General features: G+C 33.5%; 2 protein-coding genes across 6 annotated transcripts in view; one reads left to right on the plus strand and one right to left on the minus strand.

Annotated features, from left to right (window-relative positions):
* LOC108910601 (synaptic functional regulator FMR1) overlaps nt 1-12,036 on the minus strand; it is a 38,552-nt gene extending 26,516 nt beyond the window's left edge. For 2 of the 5 annotated variants that reach the window (XM_023454609.1, XM_018715262.2), the window contains exons 1-7: nt 11,926-12,036; nt 11,497-11,549; nt 11,287-11,437; nt 2,272-2,435; nt 1,976-2,212; nt 1,481-1,766; nt 1,281-1,424 (exon numbers count right to left, since the gene is read on the minus strand). In XM_023454609.1, the coding sequence (XP_023310377.1) occupies nt 1,281-1,424; nt 1,481-1,766; nt 1,976-2,212; nt 2,272-2,435; nt 11,287-11,437; nt 11,497-11,549; nt 11,926-11,976 (1,086 nt within the window). In that variant the 5' untranslated portion in view covers nt 11,977-12,036. The remainder of the gene's footprint in view (nt 1-1,280; nt 1,425-1,480; nt 1,767-1,975; nt 2,213-2,271; nt 2,436-11,286; nt 11,438-11,496; nt 11,550-11,925) is intronic. The other 3 variants (XM_018715266.1, XM_018715263.1, XM_023454608.1) reach the window with 2 other exon arrangements.
* An 89-nt stretch (nt 12,037-12,125) lies between these two features.
* Nucleotides 12,126-26,632, plus strand: LOC108910602 (WD repeat-containing protein 44). Its single transcript, XM_018715269.1, has 9 exons — nt 12,126-12,337; nt 12,552-12,955; nt 13,778-14,112; nt 17,429-17,817; nt 18,309-18,849; nt 20,055-20,243; nt 20,302-20,706; nt 23,186-23,758; nt 25,853-26,632. The coding sequence occupies exons 1-9, from the start codon at nt 12,264-12,266 to the stop codon at nt 25,994-25,996; spliced, it is 3,054 nt and encodes a 1,017-aa protein (XP_018570785.1). The 5' UTR covers nt 12,126-12,263; the 3' UTR covers nt 25,997-26,632.
* The last annotated feature ends 225 nt before the right edge of the window (nt 26,633-26,857 follow it).

Genomic DNA, 26,857 nt, shown 5'->3' on the forward strand with positions numbered 1-26,857 from the left:
AGAAGTAATAGTACATGTTTCCCAGAATAATAATCTGAAATTATTATTTTTTTAATGAAATATATAATAAACTTATTATAATTCATTTTTTATATTGTACTTAAACTTTTGTTTACATCGTCTTTGGGCAGCTCCCAAACTTAAAACTTTTACCTTTTTAGACCAATTGTATGAACTGCAATGGAAAATATTTTCTAAAAAATGATTTGCGGCGTCTTATTTTAAAGTTAATATATTTTTTTCTCAAGTCAATGAAGCGTTGAACTTTAAAAAAATTTCCGAGTGTTTTTAAATAATTTATATTTTTTGCATATCTTAAATATTAATTAAAATTGGTATGTGGTTAGGCATAAGTTACTAATTCTAACTAAAATAAAATTAAATAATTATTTTTGCCGTTTTAAAAGACATAAAAAATAAAAAAACTAATCTGTAATTTGACAAATCTTTTAAAGATTATTTCAAGTTAGTAATAAACTTGTAATACTGTAAAAAAATTAGAAATACTATTTTTTTAAAAGCACTATTTGTAAATCTCAATGCCGATGATCCTGAACAAAAACAAGATAATATCAATTCACCGGATGCGATATGACAACAGAGTGCTAGATGGGCAGAAAACAAGTGGCAAACTGAAATATAATTTGTATAATGCAGTGTTATGGTTTACTAAGTTTAATTTTATTATAAAATTTAATGTTGTATTTTATTATTAATTACTTATTTATTTTAGTGTTTAGTGATGGTAAGGTCCATTTGCGTCTTCACAGTTAAATTAGAGCTATGAAAATTATGTCATTTGAAGAAACAAATGTATGTATTTATAAGTCGGTGGTAGCCACAGTATAAATATGATCCATTAAAAGTTACACCCTATATATCTTTCGTCAATATAATAAACTGCTTTTTTTTTATTAATTTTTAATACCCCAACATTTTTTAAAAAGAAGAATACTCCAGTACAATTTGGTCAAGTATTTTAGTTACACTGTATATTAAAAAAAAATTGTTTGAAAATTTATACAAATTTGCAATGTTCGTGGCCTTCTCCAACAAAAAGCCCTTCTTTTTACATTTGATAACAGAGATGAAAATTTAATAAACTAACAGCAGCGTTTAAATTCACATTCCAATTTTACCGTCAACTTTATTTAAACCTAGGACTGGAAAACAAGGAGATTTGGGAAAAAAAATTATAATACTGCTACCTTCCTACGCACAAAACCTAAATACAAAAAAAAAAAAAAAAATAGAGAGCACTTTATAGCGAAACCACCTACCTTGAGATGAGCTAAATGATACTGTAAGAGAACCTTAGCATTCGATATACTTTCTACGGTGCCGACGAAGACAAAAGGTACCTGACCTTCCTCCCGCGGTATTGTAGGTTGTGGCTCGTTATCGCCCTCAATTTTTACCCGCACCTATCGGGCAGAAACATAAGATTAAATTGTCAAGTCGACGGATGGGTCGGACTCACCACCCCACTCTTGTCGACGATCTCCTGTATGATCCTGCCGTTCTTCCCGATGACTTTGCCCACCAAGGCTCGGGGCACCTGGAGGGACTCTTCGCTGTACTCCAGCATCGATCTCGCCTTCTTCACAGCCTCGTCAGTCTCACCATAAATTTTAAACGTGCAAGAGTTCTCCTCCAGCTCAATGTTCGTGATGCCGTCCACCTTCCTGGCCTGCTGGATGTTGGCACCGTGGGCCCCGATCGCCAGACCCATCAGGTCCTCCCTAACGATGAATTCGTCCGAATAACTAAAAATAAATATATAAAATCATTAAAAAATTAGATAACTCGATGGATTCTCCTTTTTGTAGTTTGCCACACTAAAAACTGGAACATAAAAAAAATTGCAAATAAACTCATGCATCTTTCCCTCTATTTTTATTTTGCGGCATGCCCCAAATAAATATATTGGGGCAATGAGATAATTCAAGCCTCTTGAATGTTCAAAATTGCTTACCCTCCTATAGTTGCCAGTTTAGTGCTTTCCAATTGCCGCGCTGCCTCTTCGGTACGTTTCAATAAGAGCACTTTTTGTGAGAGGCTTCTAAAATGCATGTCTTGCAGCAGGGAGGCCCTCCTACGACTCGATTCGCATTTTGAAATAACTACGAGGACGCCCTTGTCGGCATTGTAGCTGATGTAGCCGGCACCTATAGCTTTCTGGAATTCCTTATGAGCATTTTCTATTTTAGCGCTGAAAATAGCATAAGTTACTTTTACGTGCGGCAAGATCAAACCGATCCGATGACTTACTATTCACGAACATCTTCAGGAACTTCAATTTCGAATTTATGAAACGTACTCCTCTCGATTGGTGGATTATTATTTTTCAATCTAAGACGGTCATTACTAACTATTTCGGTGTAAGTAGTATCCCAACCTACATACTCCAAAACGTAGAAATCGCCTTTCATCATCTACAACGCAACACGAGATTTTTACATTGCAAAATTTAACAATCATCAAAATATAAAATCACAATTGAGGCATTCTTTACAAAAACTCTATTTGTTATTGACCACAAAATTTTCAGAAACATACTTTGAGCATGGGTATAACCTAAAAAGTACGTGTCATATTTTAAACCGACTGGTGGCGAATGAGCTATTAATACGTATACCTACGTATTTACTTTTTAAGTTAACCATTAATCCTTCGAATACATCTCTTTTTATCAAGTTCCCCTCGGTACGTCAAAAAATAAAACACTTTAAAACCTAACCCAATTAATTTCTTGGTGTACATTGTTGGTATTTTTTGCAATACTGTATTGTATTTTTTTTATTTGAAATGTAAATTATATATAAATTTATATGCACTTTCTGCATATACGGCAATGTATGTCATAAATAAATAGTTATCTGCACTTTTGTTTTAAATGAGTTTTTCGAATTTGTATGCAAGAATCAGTATTCACAACCTGAAGTGAGGCAATTATCGTACTTATCAAAATAATGTCTATGATGAATAAATAAATCATATTAAACGTAATATTGATATACAGGGTAGGAAAGTACCGATGGTCTATCTGAAGTTACGTGAGAGCGATAAAGTAAGCCATAGAAATCCATGCGATAGAGAAGAATGGCTATAATGAAGGCGTCTCATAGACACCGCCCGTTTCGCCCTTCCACAAATAAGATCCACTTCTTATTTGTGGAAGGGCGAAATGGGCGTTGACTATTAGACGCCTTCATTATAGCCATCCTTGTCTATCACATGGATTTCTATGGCCTAATTTATCGCTCTCACGTAACTTCTGATAGACCATCGGTACTTTCCTACACTGTATGATACAATTTACTTTACCAATGATGACAAGTAAATTTTAGTAGGAAGAATGCGACGAATGGATAAAATCAGGTCTCTGGATGATATGATTGACACATGACAGCACACGTTAAATAAGGAAGGAATGAGCCAATAGATAGTGCTGTTAGCAAAAAAGAAAGATTCATCACGTTATTGGCGAATCAGGGTAGGAATAAAATGAATTCTCAAAATTTGCATTATAATGGAAATTATCATACAATCTGCGTGTGCATCGTACATCGTACGTAGGTATAAAATTATTGTATATGTATGATAATTATCGTACGGTTACGAACATTGGCAAGAATCTTATTTTTCATATTTAAAAGCTAAAATACTGAAGAATTTTTAATTCTCTGTTCACTGATGTGTCATTTGTGGCGGTCTAATTACGTTTCAGATACATTTTAACCATCATCAGGTATTCTTTAAAAACATCTTTAACTGCATTTCATTAAAAAAAAATAAGTAGAATAGGGTTGTTGACCAAATTTCAAAAAGTAGATAATATAATTCTACACGTACTAATTAGTGTGTATACACAATTAGAGATTGAGAAATACGTCAGAACAGTTTTAAAAAAATTATTTAAAACTGATTTTTTTATAACATTTCAAAACGGCTGTGACGTCATAAGGGGCACCTTGTAGTGAAATTATGTGTAAATGATTGCATAAAGGAAAAAAATTGGAAGAAGACGCTCTGTCAACACTGTCAGTAGTGGCAGTCTGCCAGTGACACTGTCGTATAAAATATTTTGAAGTCTACGAGTTATTTTCCTTAATCTTCAAATTCCTTTATTAAGTAAAATTATTATTTAGTAATAATCATTTAATAGCTTCCCTTATAATTAAAGCAGAATGTGTGAATCGGGATTTGTGAAAGCTACTTCGTAAATTTTACCAAAAATTGATATTTTTATGAACATGAATTGAATTTTTAAAAAGAGACGAGCGTTTTAATATTGACGAAATCAGAGGTATAAAAGCAGTCAGGTAAGGATAAACATATTTAACGAATGATTTTATTGTGTTCATTTATATAAAATACCTATTTATTTATGGAAATTTATAGTGCACTTGATATTAGAACATTTTTATAATAGATTAAGTGTACCAATTACATTATTTCAGCTAGGTCAAGAATTTTTCAAATTGACCACATCACCTTGAGATCAATAAAGTACAGCTAATGAACTATTTTGGGGCAAAATTCTACTGTCAACCATGAAATATGTTTTTCAATATATTTTTATGCAATAACTTAATATTTTTTATCGCCAACGGTCAATTGGATTGAATTTCTGAAAGTAAACAAACACTTTATTTTACTGTAAAAATCAAGCATTTTAATCAGAAATCGTTTGTCGCTGTTACAGCCTCCAATAGCAAAAATTTTGTTGGGAATTATTTGTAGAAAATGATGGAAGACATTGAGTGCCTGAAATTCGGGAAAAATCATTAGAAACCCGTTTGGAAATTCTTTCACAAAAATCAGTCAAAAAATACAATCGCCAGTATGACATATGCATTTAGTGCATAGTACCAGTGAAATGCACCAGATAAAATCTACTTGATGAAGGTAATTTATACTAACTTTTCAAAAATAATTTGATATAAACGTAGTACCTAATTATTTTAGATTTGTGTTGTGTTTGGCATTGCTGGGGCTTTACGTAATGAAGAACTTTTCAATTTAAAAGTAAGTGACATAGAGCACAAAGAGACAATTCTGTTACTCGCCTTGCTCGCTCGGTTCATAATCTCAGTCTTGTTCAATAGAGAATCACTTTACTAACTTGGTACATAAATAACTATTATCAGTATTACTATAATTGAACTTTGAGTTTTTTTTATTTATATAAACACAAATTGACGTCTGTCAAACTGCCATTTTGGGTAAATGGAAACAATTAGTTGCAGTATTTCATCAATTCAGATAATTTAAAAAGTATTATTTTCCAAGACATCTAATATTTTTGTAGGAAATTATCTTTCAAGTAAGGTATTTCTAATAATTTGATATAAACGTAGTACATAATTATTTTAGATTTGTGTTGTGTTGGGCATTGCTGGGGCTTTACGTAATGAAGAACTTTTCAATTTAAAAGTAAGTGACAAGTAATAATTCTGTTACTCGCCTTGCTCGCTCGGCTCATAATCTCAGTCTTGTTCAATAGAGAATCACTTTACTGACTTGGTACATAAATAACTAATCATCTAAAATTTTTGTAGGAAATTAACTTTCAAGTAAGGTATTTCTAAGAAATACGTATTTAAATCCATATTTTAGGGACTACTGGAATTTTCATATAATAGACAATAGAGTTAATGTATATACACACACCACTTAGTTTTATCTATAATTGACATATGGGGTTTTTGCAAGTAACACCTCAGTTTATAATAATACTATGCAAATGTGTTTAATGATTTTACTAAATTGATAACATGATTTTCTACAATTAGATATGAGTATTGATAAAATAATTTGTTTTCACTTTTCTCGGTTTAATTAAAATATATTAATCTTATTTTTCTTAGCTGTAAGGCTCATTTTTAAATTTATTGGGAAAAGTCTGATACACTATGACCTCAATAATGAGGTTAATGGAACACTCATTTGTTTTTTGATTTTCTAACCTCACCATATTGACAAATCATAAAAAACTATGCCGCAAATCTTCATCCAACAATTTCATTTACATGGTACCTCAACACTTTCCTTTGTTGATTAAAAAAATCATATTTTTGATTTTTGTGTACTTAACAGTTTCTGAAATTTTTTTATATTTAATATGTTTTTTGTCCAAGTTCTAATTAATATAATGTACCTCTCCTCACTTTTTGAACTGCCACAACTAGTACTATCCTTTAAAAGGATATTTAAAATTATAATTGCACATTTTAACAAGCGAACCATTGATAAATAGTTGAACAAGAGTATCATAATATCAACCGCAGGTACCATTTACTTTTCATAACTTCTATATCCATTTCCAATGATGAATTTGACAAGCAATTGGATGGAAATGCATATTAAAAAAACGCATTTTCCATTGATAAATTAAAAACTTGGCTCCTGACAATGACAGATGTAAACAATCAAGTGATCTTTTTTAAGCTGATATCATCTAAATGAATGCAAAAGTTGGTGACACTATAGGTACGTTTTGTTGCATTGATTTCGGAATTGAATTATGCAGAATGGACGTTTTATTGCAAGGAAATTCTGAATCCGGTTGCAACTTTTGCTTCTGTAGTTTGAGAGGGAATTATTAGAATTAAGTGGTGGGGAGATCAAATTTTTGAGGTTACTTGTAATGTAACTGTCACCATTGTGTTTTGATTGTTTTGTGACTCACTTTTCAGGGCACTTAAGGAGGTTCAATACCGAAAAAAAATGGTAAGAAAGTTTTCAAAGCAATTGAAATCTGTTAATATGCAAATTGCCTCGTGTAAAAAAATCAGATCGAATGCCAATGTAGTTTTTTTGAAAAATGATATTAAAAATTATGCTCTTATACACAGGCTCTTATGGGAGTTGGGGAAAAAACTTTAATCAAACCTGAATATTGCTCTTAAAAATGGTTAGGATCGGGAAAATAATATTGTACTTAAAGAATTAAATATTACTAAACATATTAAAACAATAAAAATATGCACTTACAATGTAATTATTGAGATAATGGAATGAATATATAACGTTTTGACAAATTTGAACAAACATCTGATTCAATGAAAGGAAATATGGCAACACTGTACGCTGTATTTAACGCTTCGACTGACGCGCTATATTATAAAATTATTCCAGTCGAAAACATATGTAGTAATAATTAATATTAAATAATTTTTTTGTGATCAAATGCAATATACTAGCAATTTGAAACAAATATTGAAAGGATCTCTTTGCAAAACGAACAGTATAGATGTTCTGTCATAATCTTCAATTTGACAAGGCGACGTCTCACTATCATACACTGAACTTCTTGGTAGTTATCATATGGATTCTCGGTTTGCACATTTTACTTTTTTCTCGTCAATCCACATTCTGTTTTACACGCATTTTATATTACTTTTCAGTCATTACTTTTCCTTTGAACCTTGGATGTTCATTCATGTTTATGGAATACACGCAAAGTTGACAGTAATGACAGTTGACCCAACTTTTACCACCATGTCATGGCAATGTTGCCAGATTTCATCCATAATTTTACAAGCTCTTAATGAATAGACACTTTTATTCAAGTAAAAAGTTAATTGCTGTGCATTAAACACGAAAAATATATGCAAGCTAATATGTGTTGTATAAATTTCATTTGTATATATTATATTTAGTTCGCTCAAATTAGTTTATGTAAGGTTGGTACTACAACGAAACTACCGTGTATAAGCATAGGCTTCCCTCCCGCACCGCCTGCCCCGCAAGAGATGTATTGAACCTCCTTAAGGGTTTTGTTCAACAAGATACACCTGTTCATATTATAAAGGTACAGGTAGCAGGTAGCTGGTGTAGCATTGACCCCATATTGGTCTGTTGACATTCGGCATCTATCAAATGTCAGATGTGATTCAAATCCTTTTATTGATAAATGTCATTCTAAAGAATCCAATAAATTCGGAATCAATCCAACAAAACGCACCTATTATTTCATTTTCTTTCAACTATACTCCGCGGTCGAAATTATAGAGAGTGACTCATCGCTACCTTTTGGACTATTAAGGGGGATGAAGCGTGCCGGGAACGAAAATCCATTGGTGTGTCTGCGTAAAAGGCAACAAGATATAGAAAATATTGAAAAAGATAACATCTAATATTTTCTACGGTTTGCTATAATCGGCATTTTGATCCATTTTAATTATTACAGCATTTTAAAACGTCCCAGTTGTGTTTTTTTAATTTATAAATTTATTATAGCCATGGAATTAGACCCTTCGTCTACACTTATGCTATGACGTTTCTCAGGACTGGTAAATCAAGTCCGTTTACACCCACTAAAAAAGCATTTCCCTATTCCCTACCAAGTGCAAAAGACAGAGATAGAATATAGATCGACGTTCAGTGTAACTCAGTCTATAGACGATTATAGATTCTATCGATATGTGTAGCGAGCAGCACAAAGATAAATAATATTGAACCGTATAAAAATCATTTTATATTTTATACGCATTATGGTAATAGTGTTTTTATATTATGTCTGAATCACTCTCTCTATAATTTCGACCGCGGAGTATATAAGTGTATTGAAATTTTAAACATTACAGATATACCAATCAATAAAAAGATTGGAATTAAACAATTAAAGGGTTTGACTACACGAGATCTGAAAGTCACGATTTTTCTATTTAAGAAAATTTAATGTTGAATTAAATCTGTTTTAATATCAAACTAAGCAAACTCACGGATGTAAAAATGACACTCAAAATATTTCATCATATAACTTTAAAACCTGTTTTTTTTACCAAAATTTTTAAGAAATTGTGACATTGTTTTTTTGCATATTACAAAAAATTGGCCAAATTTAAAGCCATTAACTTTTAATAAACTAAAAACTTATGCCAGACTAACTTAAATATAATAAATGTAACCCTACCTAAATTGGTAATATTGATTAAATATTAAAAATTACCGAAATTCGTCAATAAATTAGAATGAACCATTTATATTGTCTCCAATTTCTTGAACCTAAGAAATTTACCACACTAGTATTATTTGTACCATTATAACTTGGCGATTTTTTTTTTCAATTTGTTAGTAAAAATAATATGTTAAGGCGTTTTCAAAATATTTCATCAGCTGTTATAAATAATATCAAGGTTTTCTTTATCAAAAAAATGTACCATAAGTAAATACCAAATTTGTAAATAATTTTATTTTAAACAAATAAAATTAAACATTAACCTTCCTAATTAATTTTTACCAAGAACCTTGTAACTAACAATGTTTAAATAGTTAACCTCTTATCTTAAACCTGTACCAAATTAAACAATTAAAACATCATGCAGCTAGAGAAAATAACACAATGATGACAGTGTTATAATCTCAAATTATTTATGTTTTCACAAGAGATAAAACTAATTCGCTATAATTTCAGGTTTAAAAGATAGGATAAAATACGGTGTAATAATAATTACAAAACGATCGATTTTTGTAGCTTTAATTTCATCACTGGATGTTCAGTTTTGTGTGAATTGGTACTACTGGTTATTTTCAAAATTGTAGAGGCGATGGAAGCTAAAATAAATCGATATCTCTTGAGGTAAAGTACCCTTTCATTAAAATCATTAAAAAAAAGAGAATTTATGACTATAAAACCCATCTTTGACAGAAATGTTGGTTAAATAATGCATTAATTTTTTTTATAAATTTGAAAACGTAATTTTAACATTCTCATCCAATCAATGATATTTTCATGTAGAATTCTGTAGCTGTTTACAAAATTTCTCAAAAAAACTACACTACAATATTTGGCAATATTAGAAATTGAAAGATTAAAAAACCGCTATGGTCTGGTGTATGCCAAATGCGTTGAAATGGTATACCGGAAAATAGTAAATTCTGGACAAATGTAATTTAAATCTCTTGGAAATCTCTCCAAATGAATTAAATGGCAATCTTTTTTAAGATACAAAGAAAAATTTATATAATAAAATAATATCTAAAATTTTAAAATATGTGCCAACTCGACGGCAAAATATTTTTTTTCTCTAAATTATTTTTGAGATAAGAAATTAAATTTTCAAAAATAGATGTATAGAAATATACAGCAAACTATAGAAAACAGTAAATTGGTTGGCAAAAACCAAAATAATTATTTTTAGATTTCATAACATTTCAAAAGTATGTGATATTTTATGGTGCATTTTAAAATACAACACGGTTTCCAACAAATTTTTTAGTAGCTCATAGTTTAGCAATTATTACAACTTTCTGTTGAAAGAGTAAAATTGATAAAGATTAAATTAAACAAAATTAATATCTCTCATAACCTAAAATTGTTTTCAATATATCAAATAAAATCAATACTATTACATATCTTTCGAGTGAAATGGTATGTTAACAGAAAGACATATTACTGAGAATTAAAGATTAAAATTTACAAGTGCCAGCTCTGTCTATGTACATACATATTTTGGTATTAGTAAACAATTTTTTTATCAGAAAATATCAACACTATTGTTTGAAACATACAGATTTTAACAAATTAAAGACAACTGAAGTTCTTTTCTTAGGAATATAGTCTTAATTGTTCTCTACTAAATCAGGTGATAAGATGAGAACTAATATATCTGGAAAGTTAAAAAAAAATACTTCTTTGCAATATGGATTACATAAAAAATAGTTACGGCGAAATTTCTCAAATTATAAGTTAATAATGAATATTTTGCAGATAATTAAATGAATAATTCATTTTATAAAAATATCATAGAATAAGGTTGAAATTTGCTTTTTTTAACCACAAACAGGATTCACTCAAAAATTATTTAAGCTTTGTAAAAAATCATACACCTAGTTTAATAACATTTCGTGATGCCAAAAATAAACTACTCTTCATTACATCAGACTGTTTAATAATCATCAAAATCCCAATCACAGTTCTGGAAAATTTTTCTTAATGACAATTTGTATTATTGAAAATATGTAGGGGAAGTACAAAACATAATCAGTAGGTGTAAAATTTCTTCTAGGGACTTTATGTAGTTTAATTTATTTTCTGCAAAATCACTAACTTTTAGAACGCTCTAAAATGCACAAAAAAATAGAAAACAAGACAGAAATAGGATACAACCCATCAGTAAATACAAAACAAATAGTTACCTCGTACCGTTTGCAGAAATTGATTGATAGTTTCATTAAATTTATTAAAAGTTAGTACCTGCCAACAGCGTTTTGTGATCTATAACAGTTAGTGCGACAACAAAGCCGTAATAATGTTAACATATTCAAATTAAATACCTTAATCCTTGATTTCCACCAACCGTGCGCTTCCTGATTATTCGATCTCGAATACACCTCCACTTCCATGTTCTCTGTGAATTCAACTTTAGGGTCAGGCTTAGGAGGCAATCTAACTTGTGAAAAATGGAACTTTGAGTCTGGCTGCCATCTAAGAAAAGTTTGCAAAGTTAACAATGAGATCAGCAGATATCAATGGTAGAGACTTACTCATCCTCAAAATGTATGAGTACTTCATCGTCGAAAACGTCTATAACGTAGCCCTGGAACGGAAGAACGAAATGAGGAAAAAATTCGCTAAGCTACATAGGTAATATGATACTCCGAGAACATAACCTTCCGCGAGAACCTCACGCAAAGGAATTTCGAAAAACTCCAAGTAAAAAACCGACGTGTAGACCGAATAAATCAAGCGATGAAGTTTTAACTCGGCCTTTTCGAGACACATGGAAAATTCACGCCCTGTCAAATGGTCATGGCGTCAAAAGAACCGCGTTTGGTGAATCACATTTTCTAAAAATCTCGGCGAAGTATAACGTCGTCCAGGCACAAAATATCGAAAAAACACAAGCACAAGGTTCGTTCTAAGGTATCACTGGGTTTCTTAAACTATAGCAATATACTTTACGTTGTACAGACCTTATAAAGGGCTCCGTTTTCGCCGCATACTTCAACAGCTAGGTCCTCCATGTTGATTTGGTTCTTGGGTGAGGAAACAGCCTTGAGCGGAGTACTAGTTCGAGTTATACTGCCGCTCTGTGAGACAGAAAACGAAAATCACAGATCGCTTTAAAATGATTGGTCGGGATGGTCGGTAAAAGAAGAAGTTAAACATAGATTTGACAGATATGGCGCTGCCTGTTCGCAGTCAATCTGTTCCAAAATAACTTTTACAAATTTTAGGTTTTTAATTTTTAAAATCCATGTTTCTGCACCGTAGATCACGGCCCGATGTAATATACCATTAAATAAAAAATATGTCTAGTGATAGTGACTCTGAGGAATTCTACGATGCAGAAGACATTAGTAATACACCTAATCATGGGTCAAGGTATAAAAATGAAAATTAATTAATGAGAGTTAATTACCTTAAAACGAGTCTGCATAGGCAAAAAAATCTGTAAACTGTTTCTAATTTTTACGTTTGAAAGACTTTTTGCTTTATTTACTTGACAGCAAATGCTAAAACAAAGCAACAAAACATATGACAGATTTTACATTTTTCATAATTGCTAGATCTGTAAATTTAAATTTAAATGTTTCAGGAAACTTCGAAAAACGTCCAAAGACAGTCTAACCAAGCGGGCTAATTCCGAACCCAACATATCAGGCTTGGTTGAGGAAAATCCACAAAATAGAGAACGATATATATATCGTTCCAATCAAAATGATTCGAAAACATTTGTTGAACCGCAAATCAAAGCTGTGCCTGTAGGTGGTAGAAAGAAATTTAAAGAATTACGTCAAAGGCTTCAAAATGATGACGAAGACTGTCAGGCAAACAACGTCACACCCCCAAATAGTCAAACGTCTTCTGTGGAAGGAGTGTTTGCAGCGTCGAGTAGAGCATCGCATCCATTTCGAGTTATTGAACAAGACACTATTAGCTTACAGAGTCTCAATTCTTTAGGGAGAGTCGGCAGAATATTGGGAGGTGTAGTAGATAGTGGTAAGGATGATTTAAAATTATAGTTGTAAAATTTTGTTTATATTTATTTTAATTGAGGTTAGTTTTCTATTTTTCATATTAGCACATAAGAAAAGGGTACATTTTGCAATAAAAGATGAAAAAGCTATTTATTTACTGGCGTATTCTAATAGATATGTAAGCGTAAGCCCTTATTTTGACTTGTCTGATGGAGTAGCTTATAAAATCCATGCTTAATTGATGTCCTTAAAAAAGTTATGTAGGTAATTTGAATCATAAACGATTATGGTGCACACCTCGTATGATAATATTCACTGCTAATACCATATAATGATTATTGTTGTGATCCTTATAACATGATATTATTTTGTTCTCATGTATAATCTTATGTTTAATTTAATTCAAAATGAAATATAGTACAGCAAATTATTAATTATTTGTTTCTATATAGTAACACATGTATTCTCTGTATATGCATTAGTTTATGTTTTTACTTGAGAAATTGATAAATTTCTAAAAACTAAACTAATTAAATTATGCCTAAAGAGATTTCCTAAAGAACAGTTAATAGAATACCATAAAATTTTATGTTTTTCACAATTTCTGTACATTAGGGACCTATTTTACAATTTTTACGGTCTATATTTATCTAATAAAAATATACCAGGTGGTTCAATATTTTCTTTATCAAACTTACGGAACGACTATATTTATCCTGAAAAGGCACATGTCGCATTTATAACAAACTATAATTACGTTTTGGTAATCTGTGTGTGATTAAAGTTTGATAAAAAAAATGGAACTGCACTGTTTTAAGCAGCGTGAAAACTCCAGCGATTGTAGGAAACTTACCTGAACATGGGCGGAAGACGATGTCCGTATCCGCTCTCTCCAGCAGCTCCCTGGACTCGGAATCGACGCAGAGCTCAAAGCAGTACTCCCAATACCCGAGTACGATGACCCTTTCAACAGGTACCGCACAAACTGATTGTCCACCCAACAAAGCATGCCTCCCACTGCAGGAGCCTGACGTCATCGCTAGCACTAAGTCATCCAGTACCTCGCAAAAAAGTTGTGATGCTTCAAACATGCACGTTCCCAGCAATGTAGGCGCACCCATTGCCCCACCCAGGCGCAAAAAGAAAAACAAAGCTCCCTCATCTTCTCTAGTGTTGACAGTAAGGATCGTTTATTTGCTTGCTTTTTACTCGAGATAAGTTAAACGAAAACGTTGAGTGAATTATTTTTAGTTTTTAGGCCATAAAATACTGCTTCAATTACAAGTTAAATTTTGTGATATTTTTAAATAAATGGGTGCAAATTGAGTTATCAAGTTCAGTCTGAAAAATATTAGCAATCATTCATAATGCATTAGTTAGTAGTTATGCAGTTGTTTTGTCTACACAAAATACAAAGAGTGATTTTTTGAGTGATACGTGAACATGGTTTTGCAAATGGATAGTTTTTGAGCTAACATTAAAAAAAAACACCTAGTCTAATATACCTCTGAAGAAATTTAATATAAAATGCAAAACTATTGATTTACGTGATAATTAAAGGTAAAAGTCCACTGAATTCGCATATAAATATGTACTAGTGGTGGAAATACTCGGTTATTTCCACTAAAAACCCGATTTAATTATTACTGAATATTTTAAAAATTTTGTAACTCATATTTGTAATGAAAGAGATATACAGGATGATTCACAACTTATCACAAAAAATTTGGGAATAGATGCGGCATGAGAAATGGAGTCAATATTGTAAAAAAATTTTTGTAAAATCCTTATAGTTTCCGAGAAAAAAATTATTGAAGATGTAGTACATTCAGCCACGTGGCCTCAGCGAATACGAATACTGAAATCAGATTTTGCAATCGTCGTTGCCATAGTGTTTACCTGTTATCTGTGGTGTTTGCAATAGTTTTTTAGTAGTTGGTGTCAAAAATGGTTTGCGTAAATAGCAACTCGGAGTTGATGGATATCGGTTTAATTTATGGTGAAGCAGGACAACATTTGTATTATGGTGAAGCATTTGTGTTATGGTGAAACAACACAGCATTTGTGTTAGTTCGTAGAAACTGAATTTGCCGATATAAAATAGGCGCTATAAAATTTTATTTATTTCTTGCGAAAGTTTGTCCGTTTTTATCACACCGCCATGTCGGTCGCATTGTGCGAGGTCAGGTTTTACAGTGGACTAGTTTCCAGTGCCGTGCAGAAGTGAATTTTTAAATCATTTTTGAACTGCCCTTTTTAATGTAATGATGAAAAGTTTGAGAAATAAATTTGTGCATTTTTTTCGGTTAATCCCCTTTGCTACCTTTAACAAAAATGCAAAATGTCACTTCAATGATTTTTTTTCACACTGTTCATGATTAGGTTTATTTAAAATTATATTTTTAACAAAAAAATCTCCTAATCTTCAAGAAACGAATAGTCCTAGAATTATTTTGTGAAGTGTTTGATTTTCAAATAAAGTGAAAAATATCTCTCTTGGAAACACCACAAAGTGTTACGGGTAGTGACCAAATTTTCAAAATATCGAATGTCCTGGAATTCTGGGGTTTTCAGAGAGAGTGCATTCCAGTACCTCCACTGGCCTTCAGATGTTTTAGAAAAGGAATTTTATTATAATTTGAACACTTTGTATTTCGAAAATTATTAATTTGTGGCCTCATCTTTGTTTAATCTTTTTGGCTTAAAATCACTCAAAAAATCAATTAAAAATTTTTCGATGTACTTAAGTAACACCCTGTGTAAAAAAATAGCTTTGATTTATGAGGCGATGGAAAATCTAGAACATAATTATTGCAGGTTATATTAAAGAAATAAAATTTAAAAGTTTCATACTTAGTGATTATAAATTTTTTATTTTGCTTAAGGTGTGTCCTAATATTCTGTATAGATCAAACTACCACCGATTCTAGAGCTCAAAATCAGACTATTTATCTAAAGTTGCCTCCTTCAAAGTTGCTTCGTTTAGCTGCTAAAAGTCCATTTAAAATTCTTAAGAGTTAAATGACATAAACAAGACTTAAAAAAAACAGGATAATGCCATTTTAAGTTTAGTTACAAAATTTCATATTTCGTTAAAAAGTGTGTTGATTTATCATATATTTCCTGTGATACATAAGATGAAATGCAATGACGTTTCATGTTTAGTATTATTTTTACCTCAAAATCTGTCGTGCCTTGGGGAGACCCAAAAATAACCGGACACCATTTTAAAAAAGTACAGAATATATTTTTTCGGGTTACAAATGTTAGACACCTTCGAAGTACTCTCAATTAATACTAATACACTGGTTCAAACGTTTTTTCGACTGTACAAAACGTCTTTCATACTCGTCTTTTCCGATGCCTTCCGAAAGGTTTCCCTTTCAGCTCCCTTTTCATCCAGTGGAACAAAAAAAATCACAGGGTGTCAGATCAGGTGAATAAACTGGGTGAGGAAGTGGTGTCATGCAGTTTTTCGATAAAAAATCACGCACAGAGACGGCTGTGTGAGCTGGAGCATTGTCACGATGGAAGAAACTGTCTCCACTTTGCCACAAATCAGGTCATTTCTAAACACTCAGGTAGGAGAGTGAACAATGCCACGAATGTCGAAAAAATATGTCAACAGTGTCTTCACAACTTGCCGAGTCTTTTTTTGGACGAGGGGAGTTTGTGGTCCTCCTCTACTGTTGCTTTGTCTCAGGGCCATACCCATAGCCCTGGTAATAATTTTGTCGAAAAATTTCGCGTCCATTTCCAAGTAGTGCAACAAGTCAAGACAAGCAACGATACAAGCTACTTTTTGAAGAAATCAACAAGCCCCGAATTTCACCGTGATTCATGTCATATGCAAATCTTTGGCTAAAATGAGTTTCACTGGACTCTACGTAAGACCAGATAATTCAGCAAGTACATCAATAGTTCACCTTGTATCCATCTTTATATACACGTATGCAAATTTTTTCCACATTTTCATCAGTTCTGGACATGGAAAGCTGACTCGGACATTGAATGTCCTCAATCGACATGCCGCACATTTGGATCGTGAATACCACTCATACACTTGAGTCTTTTTCAAGGCATGTCCTTTATAACCTGTAGACAACCACATCCAACACACTTTTACCGAGCAGAAAACAAAATTTCAATATCAACAATTTTAAAAAATCGAAGAGTTTGAAATAGTCATTGCACCAAAACTGCCTCAGGGCTCGTTACAACCATCTCAAGCGACACCACTTGGTAAATTGGCTTAGGAGGGGTTACGTAACACCCATCTAGTGGAAGTAGCTTGAACTATATGAGCGTCGCGCAGTGAATTTTGTCCTATTATTTTTAGGTTCCTCGTATATAGAATATTAGGACACCTTCTGTATTAACATCATTGTGAAGTTTACTTATTCTGAATCATCTTTTTTTTTAATGTAATTTGATACACTATACAATCATTTCACTTTGTGATGTGTCTCCACACTCACCAGTTTTTGTATTTTAGAAGTCTGCTTCTAGTGCTACCTTTGAATCATCTGAGCTAGCTAGCCCCGCAAGTACCATAGAGTCACTTACTAGGGAATTTGAACATTCTTTAGATCGGTTACCATCAATCAAATCCACAAAATCCGACAGGAATTTTCGCAACGATTCAAAAAGCTCGACGTTACGTTCGGGCCATTCCCTCGATATAATGCAGGTTACAAAGGGACAGTTTGTCGTCAAGCCGCAGGATAACGATAGTTTGAAGGCTCAGGGCTCCTCTAAGAGCGCCGAGAGCGCAGACGAAGACCGTAATTTGGTGATTCCGGCAAATGATATCAGCACGAATAATAGTCCGAGGGGATCGACGAGTCGAAGCAGCGTTGGACATTACAGTCTTGGGCCGCACAGGTAACAATTTGAAAAAAAATATGAGATGGTACTGTTAGGTGATAATATAAATTTAAAACAAGTATGTACAGAAATATGATATTTCCACCCTTTTTTCTTATTCAGCCACTTCAGCAGCGAACCAGTGCTAGATATGTTAAATTAATCCAAAATAAATGGAACAGCAACAAAATTCAACTGTGAACAACTTAAATTTAAGCAGAATTCCATCATGTTCCTAACGGTTCCGAAGGGCAACAGAGCTTTGCCACAAACATACTGCCATGTTAATTCGGCAAAACAGGAATGACCGAATACGTCATCACGCTTTCATTTTGTTACATGTATTAGTAACCTTAAACTGAATATTTTGCCATTGACTAAAGTTTTTAATGTGTCACATTTTTTTTGTGACAGTTTCTATACATATTTGCATTTATATGTCCTTAAAATAATATTTATTTAATATTTTGCCATAACTTGTATTCGGTACAGCAATTTTTTTCAAATAGGGGAACCCATCAGAATGACAGCAAACACTCTTCCAAAGAACGGAGGAGGTCCGCAGGCGATGAGAACTTCTTCAAAGACATCAACCTTTACGTCCGCACGCACACCGACTCTGGAAAGCAACTTTCCGACCTGGAAATCCTCGAGCAAGTCACCGTACTTAACCTGGACACTGGCGAAAGGGTTCCTTTGAGCGTCGCAGAAGACAAACTCCCGCAATGTATCAATCCGCTCTCCTTGCACATTATGAGACTTACGTCCGAATACGTCAGCAGCTCCAGTATGGAGAAAGAGAAGGAATCTGACGAGGAGAGCGTGGACACTAAGAAGTCGGATATTCCGATTGTTGATGAAAATGATGTGGAAGTCGGTCGGATCAGGCAGAAAACTGCGAAGCTGAAACGTTTCTTGGGGTCCACCGTAAAGAAGACAATGCACAAGGCGAAGTCTATTGCTCAGGAAGTATCTCATGCCAGGCATAAGGAGGATACTATAGATATTGTTGATAACGTGCATCCGGGAGAGCAGAACTGTAAATTGAAGGTACCTCTTACATTTTTTTATTTTTTTCTTACGAATGTTGGCATCAAGCACGGACAACTTTACTTCTTTTTACATTAATTCCTAAGAATACTGGCAAACGAACAAATGTATTAAGAACCTACATTGTCAGGAACGAGGCTAAGAGCGAATTGTTCTCATCGGGAGAACATGGTGTTTTCCTAGTGTTCTTTTTGAGAACCAAAAGAAGAACATAGTAATGTTTTTTAATCAGAAATGAATTCATTTTTATAGAGTCCTCCAAGAAAAACAAATACAGGTTTTGTTATTGTCGATAAATCAGATTTGAATTAAAAAAAAAACAGTAAAAAAGTTTTATCAGAGCATCAATGTATGGATAAATCCACCTATATTGCTGATAATGTAGACAAAAATAGTTTAAATGAACATAATTAATTATATGTATTTTTTTCTCAAGATATATCTTAAATACACTTCCAGGAATGCGAAATTGAATTCTAGTTACCATTTTCCAGCTTGTTATCATTCTTGGGCTGTTTTTCATTCTCAATAATTTTCGTTCTCAAGCTCTTCTTTTTCGTTATTGAGCTCGTTTTGATTCTCAAGGTCCTTTTTGTTATTGAACTCATTTTGATTCTTAGCATCTTTTCGTTATTGAACTAATTTTCATTCTTAAGCTCTTTTTTGTTCTTGAGCTCATTTTCGTTATCTAACTCGTTTCCGTTTTTGAGCTAGCTTTCGTTCTCAAGATCGTTTTTGTTCTTAAATTCGTTTTCATTATTCATAAGTTTTAAATATTGTGATACTTTTTCCTCTGATACAATAAATGAACTGATATTTGTTGTAAACAGCCATGTTTTTTCTGTAACAGGCAAGGGATTTTCCTGTATACAGTCACTTATTTTTTTATATAAATCTGATTTATCTACAGCAGCTAACTCTGTATTTTCTTCACACTGGTAGTTCACATTAGTTTTGTGCTTAGTTAAAGAACATGCTCTATTTTTCTCAACATCTCTCTCGACAAGAATATTTGCATTTTCTACTGAGAACGTTTCATTCTAAACCTCGTTCCCCATAGATGTTTCTTATTTTTAATTAGAATGTTTTTTTATGATTTATTCGTTCATACTAATGAACGGGAACAGAATAGCTGTTCTCAGTCCTCAGTTGAAAGTATTCAATTTTATTAAGTTCTTGTAGGATTGCGTATTATTGTTTTATAGGCCTCCAATTCGCACAAGGGTCCATTTGAATTTGAGAAAGTCGAACACGTGCAAGAACTAAAAGACGACCAACACGAGGGACCCATCTGGTGCATGAAGTTCTCTTGCTGCGGGAGATTGCTGGCCACCGCTGGACAAGACAAAATCTTGAGGATATGGATCGTAAGGGATGCTTTCCCTTTTTTCCAGGTGAGTAATTACAAAAAAAATCGTTACAGCGAATTTTCTACCAACTACAATATTTTAGGATATGAGGACGAAATACAATGCGGAGAAGGTATCGCCTACCCCCTCCCAAGAATCACTAGTGTCGCATCACTCTGCCTGTGCGGAAACCTCGAATCTCGCTGCTTACGAAGGAATGACCTCCGAAGAAGCCAGTAAGCTCACTTTTATGCCAAAGCCGTTCTGTACATATACCGGCCACACCTCAGATCTACTCGATGTCTCCTGGTCGAAAAACTACTTCATCCTGTCGTCGAGCATGGATAAAACGGTGCGACTGTGGCATATTTCCAGGAAAGAGTGCCTGTGCTGTTTCCAGCACATCGATTTCGTGACGGCGATCGTTTTCCATCCCCGAGATGACAGATATTTCTTGAGCGGGTCGCTGGATGGAAAATTGAGGCTGTGGAATATTCCAGACAAGAAGGTGAGTCTATTAATATGTGATGTCCGAAATATGTGTGCTGTATGTTTAAAATGTGATAACGTAAGTTAAAAAAAAAAGAAAAATGTGAATAATTAACATTTTGTTCATATTATGTTTACCGAAACATGTGAATATCGAGACATATTTCCTTTTCAAACGGTCTCCAAAATGCCATGTTGTAATAATATTAGTAAACAAAATATCCCTCTTATTTCTCTCTTTCGCAATTGTAATATCAATGATTAATAGAAGGTGCCTATAATAAATTAAAATTACCTAAATTACACCAAATTCCGCATTGCTGCACTGCACCGGTTTTCGACCGAAAAAAGAATCCATTTCAAACGGGACCTGCCCCCTTCTTCCTAGTCAGTGTCAAGGTCAATTAGAGGTCAGATTGAGAAAAAGTGCATTAAATCTAAGGACTCGGAGTTTGGGTTTTTTGGATCGCCGAGTCCGAATAGTTTGTCTGTATCTGGCCATTTTAAGGTTGTTTAAAGATCATTTCAGGGTCAAATTGAGAAAAAGCTGAGCAATCAAGTCCGACCACATGTTATACAGGATTTTAAGGTCGCTGAGTTCGAATCCGAAGTCAGTTTGTCTGTATCAGGTTATTTGAAGGGTCGTCACAAGGTCATTTAATGGTCAAGTTGAGAAAAGCCAAGCAATTAAGTTTAATCGCCTGTTATACACGGAATTGCTAAGTTCAAATCTGAGGTCAGTTTGTTTGTGTCAAGTCATTTGAAGGCCATTTTAAGGTCATTTGAAAGTTATTTGATGGAATAAACCCTGGAATCAATTACCATTCTTATAGTTGCTGAGTCCAAATCTGAGATCCATTTACATGATGTATTAATAAAGGTTCAAGGTTGTTCCAAGGTTGATTTGAGAAAAAGGACTTCTGGTAGGGTCAGTGAGAGACGATTTCAGACCCCTCTGTTTTCGACCGAAGCTGGATTGAATGGGGCAATATGCGCTAGTATGAGGTAATAAGGATTTATATGTAGGAATATAGATGTTTATTGGGTAAGATTGGAGTGGAATAAGACGGGTATGCATGTATATTGAAATTTCCAACAAGATTCGGTGAAATACAGGGCTGTCCAAAATCGCCTCTCACGAATCCTTCCTGAAAACGTCAACAAACGCTTTTCTCAAATCAATCTTGGAATGACCTTAAACCTGATTTGATACACGTAAACGGGCCTTGGATTCAAACTCACAGACTTCAAAAACGGTAATCGATTTTTCGTTTGTTCTTGGTTTGACCTTTAAACGACCTTGAAATAACCTTCAAATGACCTGATGCAGACAAACTGATCTCGAATTCAAACTCAGCTATCCCAAAAACCTATCTAACAGGCGATTAGACTTAATTGCTCAGTTTTTTCAATTTGATCTTGGAGTGATGTTGAGACGATCTTTAAATGACCTGATAACAGCGACTCTAAAATCCTGAATAACAGGTGGTTGGAATTAATTGCTCGGCTTTTTCTCAATTTGACCTTGAAAAGACCTTGAAACAACCTTAAAATGGTCTGATACAGACAAACTAACCTCTGATTTGGACTCAAAAAACCTAAAGTCCGAAATCCTTAGATTTAATACACTTTTTCTCAATCTGATCTCTAATTGACCTTGATCCTGATTAAGAAGGAGGGGGGAGGTCCCATTTGGGGTGGAATCTATTAGTTATTGGATTAAATAATGAAAAAATGTAGTTTTCTTATTTGGCCAAAAATGAACGGGGCCGAAAACCGGCCTAATTGACCCTCCCCCTTTAATATTAATTCGTTGTTCCCTTGTCGTGTCACTCATTTTCGATAGCGATAGTAGTGTACAATTTTAAAAACATATTTCTCAAAATCTGCAATAACAATCGACATAAAACTTACAATACACATTGAGCATGGAAGGGCTAATAATCTTAAGTTATTTACTAGATATTGCAGGTGTAACGCAATATTAGATGGAGCTTTGGAATGCAGAACCGTTGTTTCCCACAATATTACTTAAAAAGTTACATAATGTTTTTTACTTTTATTTAATGTTTTTATGAATGTTTCATTTGTTTTTCAATATTTACAACTAATGCAACTAATAATAACCACATACACACTGTTGCCACGTCAAACAGAAAAACTTTAGGCTTATTTTTTGAGTAACTGATATGGATAAACTTGAGTCGTGATCTCATTCAAAGCGAATTTGACTCTTCATTCATATTTGGTTTTTCGTTTTTGAGGCAACTATAATGTGTTCACATATCAACAGTCAGATAAACAAGCATATTGTTCTAAATTTTTCTTAAAATAGTGATCAGTTTGATGAGTTTATGTTAAAGAAACCAAACTCACTTAAAACACTACTTTTTTTCTGTGACTTGTGACTATAAAGCTTTTGTGTGTCTTTTGTGGTATTTTGTTACTTATTACCATGGACCCTTGTATGTACGTTAATTAAACGTTTTTCCAATCAGGTTGCTGTGTGGAACGAAGTCGGGGGCAACCCGAAGTTAATAACGGCTGCCAACTTCTGCCAAAATGGAAAATTTGCCGTGGTTGGCACGTACGATGGTCGGTGCATATTCTACAACACCGATCAGCTCAAATATCACACCCAGATCAACGTACGTTCGTCTAGGGGAAGAAACTCCACCGGTCGCAAAATAAGCGGGATCGAACCGATGCCTGGCGAAGATAAAATCCTGGTCACTTCGAATGACAGCCGTATCAGGCTATATGACTTGCGGGACCTGAACGTCTCCTGCAAATACAAAGGCTACGTCAATATGAGCAGTCAGATCAAGGCCAGCTTCAGCCACGACGGCAAGTATATTGTCAGCGGGTCAGAGAATAGGGATATATACATTTGGAAGACGAACCACGACTATTCGAAGTTTTCTTCGGTTAGGAGAGACAGGAATGACTTTTGGGAGGCGATCAAAGCTCACAATGCAGTCGTGACTTGCGCCATTTTTTCCCCAAATCCAGTGGCCATAATCAAAATGTTAGAGGAAAGTGTCAAACAAACCGAGGAAAATACGAATAAGGTGAGTCATTATTTTGCGTTTTTTAAGTTACTCCTACATTTTTGCCTTTAAGTATTTGATTCTTTAAAAAATTTTAAAAATATGATACAATGCATATCCACAAAGTAAGGGTACTCAAGGGCGTCGCCAAGGGGGGGCAGGGGGGCAGCTGTCCTCCCCCTAGAGATTCGAAAAAATACCAAAATTTTCTTAAGCTAAAAAAAATTTATATTGGAAATTTTTAATAAAATATTTTATTTACTTAAATTTTAATTTTGAAAATTAATACACTACTTTATTTTTATAACAAACAATTTAATAGTAAATTGGTATATTTGTTGATAAAAGAATTTAAAAATATAAAAATTTTATGTTAAAAAGTAATACATTTCCATATTTTAAAAATTTGGCTCTGGAATTTTAAATTAAAAAAAAATAAGAATGAAAACCTGGTTCAGAAATACTATATGGTACAAAATCATCTCAATGGCCTAGCAATGATGAGTATACACAGAAAGCTAATTTTTGACAACCATAATGATTTTATTAATAAAGTGGTCGACACATCTTCAAAAAATCCAAGTAGATTATGTTTTACCTAATTTTTGTTGAATTTCTTAATTTTTTTAGTTATAGTTTTTTTTTGTTTTTTTTATATTATGGTTTTATTAAAAATATTTCTAAAAAAAATTAATTCACTGTACTTCTACTTATAATTTATATTTCTCCCATCCTCTCTCTTATCTTGCCCCCACCCCCCCAGCCCATTGGCTGGCGACGCCCTTGAGGGTACTCCATTTTTTTAAATCGAAACGGCAGTATATTTATGAAAAATTTACATATTGAGAAAGGTACATCAAACCTTATTTTCAACGTAGTCGCCTTCAACCTCAATGTATTTTGTGAACGGAGGTCTGAGTTTCCGGATAACTTCGTCAAAACATCTCCCGCTGTCTCTCGGGACCATTGTTTCACGGCACTGTGGACCTCATCATTGGTAGAAAATCTTTTTCCACCCATAAACACCCTTATTGAAGAGAAAAGATGAAAATCAGAAGGTGCCAGGTCAGGTTTGTGAGCGGGATGGTTGATGTTCCAACCGAATGAATCCAGAGTTACTTTGTGGTGTTGGTCATGTGGTGGCTCCCTTAACATTCCTTTTTTTTTGTTCTGTATCACCCTCCATAATATTTTCAGGGTTTCATAGCACAACACAGCATTTATTGTTTCCCCCTAAGGCAGAAAGTCAATGAGGGGAATCCCTTTGTGGTCTCAATTCACAGTTGCCATGATTTTCCGGGCAGAAACAAGGGTTTTGAATTTTTTCGCTGATAGTAAACACGGATGTCGCCGCTGCATTGATTTTATTTTTGTCTCAAGAGTGTAGTGGGCCACTCATGTTTCGTCACCAGTCATAATACAGTCAAGGAATTGTTCAGCTGCCAGTTCGAACCACTCGAGAAATTCTCGTGAAGATGTCATTCTATTGGCTTTGTATTGATCCGTGAGCTGTCTTGGTACCCACCTTACATACAGTTTTCGATAACCAAGTGTTTCAGTCATGATTTCATGTAGAAGAGATCTGGAAATTTGTGGAACCACTGCGTTCGTCTCCTTCAAAATCAATCGATGGTCGCCAAGAACCATTCCTTGAATCTTGTTCACCATCTCATCAGTCACCATTAAGGCAAGCCCACTTCTTTGTTCATCATGAACAATCTTTCTGCTAGCTTTACTCTCACGACACCACTTATACACATTTGTCAGATTCATCACACTATTCTCTTAAACAGTTTTGATTTTGTTAAAAATTTGGAATGGCACCGTTCCCGTTGCAAGCAGAAACCTGATTATGCTCCTCACCATGCAGCTGGCGGGATTCGGAATAGCGGCACTCATTTCAACACACCACTACAACAACAGTTCTCAACTGATTGAGACAAATGAACGGGCGTTTTGTTCCCAACACCTTGGCCTTGAATGCAGTGTTGCCAATTTTGTCGAAAACAAAAACCACCAGGCATCAGAGCCTCAGTACACTTACTTTGTGAATATACCTTGTACGAAAGCAACTGGCGAATGAACGTCGATGAATATGGTAAATATCTCTTTCAGGTTGAGGACCCCGTAGTAGAACAGCATACCAAAGGTTGCGGTGGTTATGTTTTGATATCTGCTGATTTCAACGGTTGCATCAAGGTCTTTATTAATAAAATGAAACCGAAACACAGCTCTTTACCGGTATCGGCTATGGCATAATCACTATATGACGACACTGAAATTATTAAGGAATATAATGTACTAATATATTCCAAGGATCAACAGTTGTATATTTTATAAATTCATTTATTTATTAATCGCTGATGTCTCACTCTCACGGTTGTTACTTGAAGCACTCGTTGTCATGCAGTAATCTAATTATTTATGTAATTAATTTTTCTTTGGGGTCGATTTTGTTTAAACAGTTAGAAAGAATGGAGATGAACTGTTTTTTCGTTCCTATCCCTTGGAATGTAAATAAATTAAGAACTAAATGGCATAAAGCAAGCCTACTTAAAGCCAAAGTTTCTTTTTATGTTAAAAAATGGTTCCAAATGCCGAAAACATGGCCAAAAGTACAAAACACAATTTATTTTTCATACACATTTGTAGTTAAGGTCACTGAATTCGAACCTAACATTATTTTTTGGAAAAAGAAAATGGCGGATCCAATATGGCGGGAAAACTTTTCAACAAATATGAAACAAAATGCGAATTTCTTTCCAACTTTCAATTTAAGAGGTTTTTAACAATAATTGTATGAAAAAAGTACACGTCACAAGTTACATCGGTCATTCAAATTTTTTTCATTTTGTTTATTCTGTTTATTTATTAAATTAATTATTTAAATTACATTTTTCATAGGATAATGAATAATCTCAATAAACAAAAACATACCCTAAATATATGTATGTATATACTTTTCTTCATGCATAATATGTATAAAACTAATATACAGGGTGTTACATTTAAAAAATGTAATATTTGGCGTGTCCTGTTTTTACTAATCGCCCTGTATGATTCAAATTAATTTTGTCTTTTAAACTTTTTTTCTGTATTATGAACTAACTTTTTTACTAC

The sequence above is a fragment of the Anoplophora glabripennis genome, unplaced genomic scaffold (genome assembly GCF_000390285.2).
Source record: "Anoplophora glabripennis isolate ALB-LARVAE unplaced genomic scaffold, Agla_2.0 scaffold232, whole genome shotgun sequence".
Lineage (NCBI taxonomy): Eukaryota > Metazoa > Arthropoda > Insecta > Coleoptera > Cerambycidae > Anoplophora > Anoplophora glabripennis.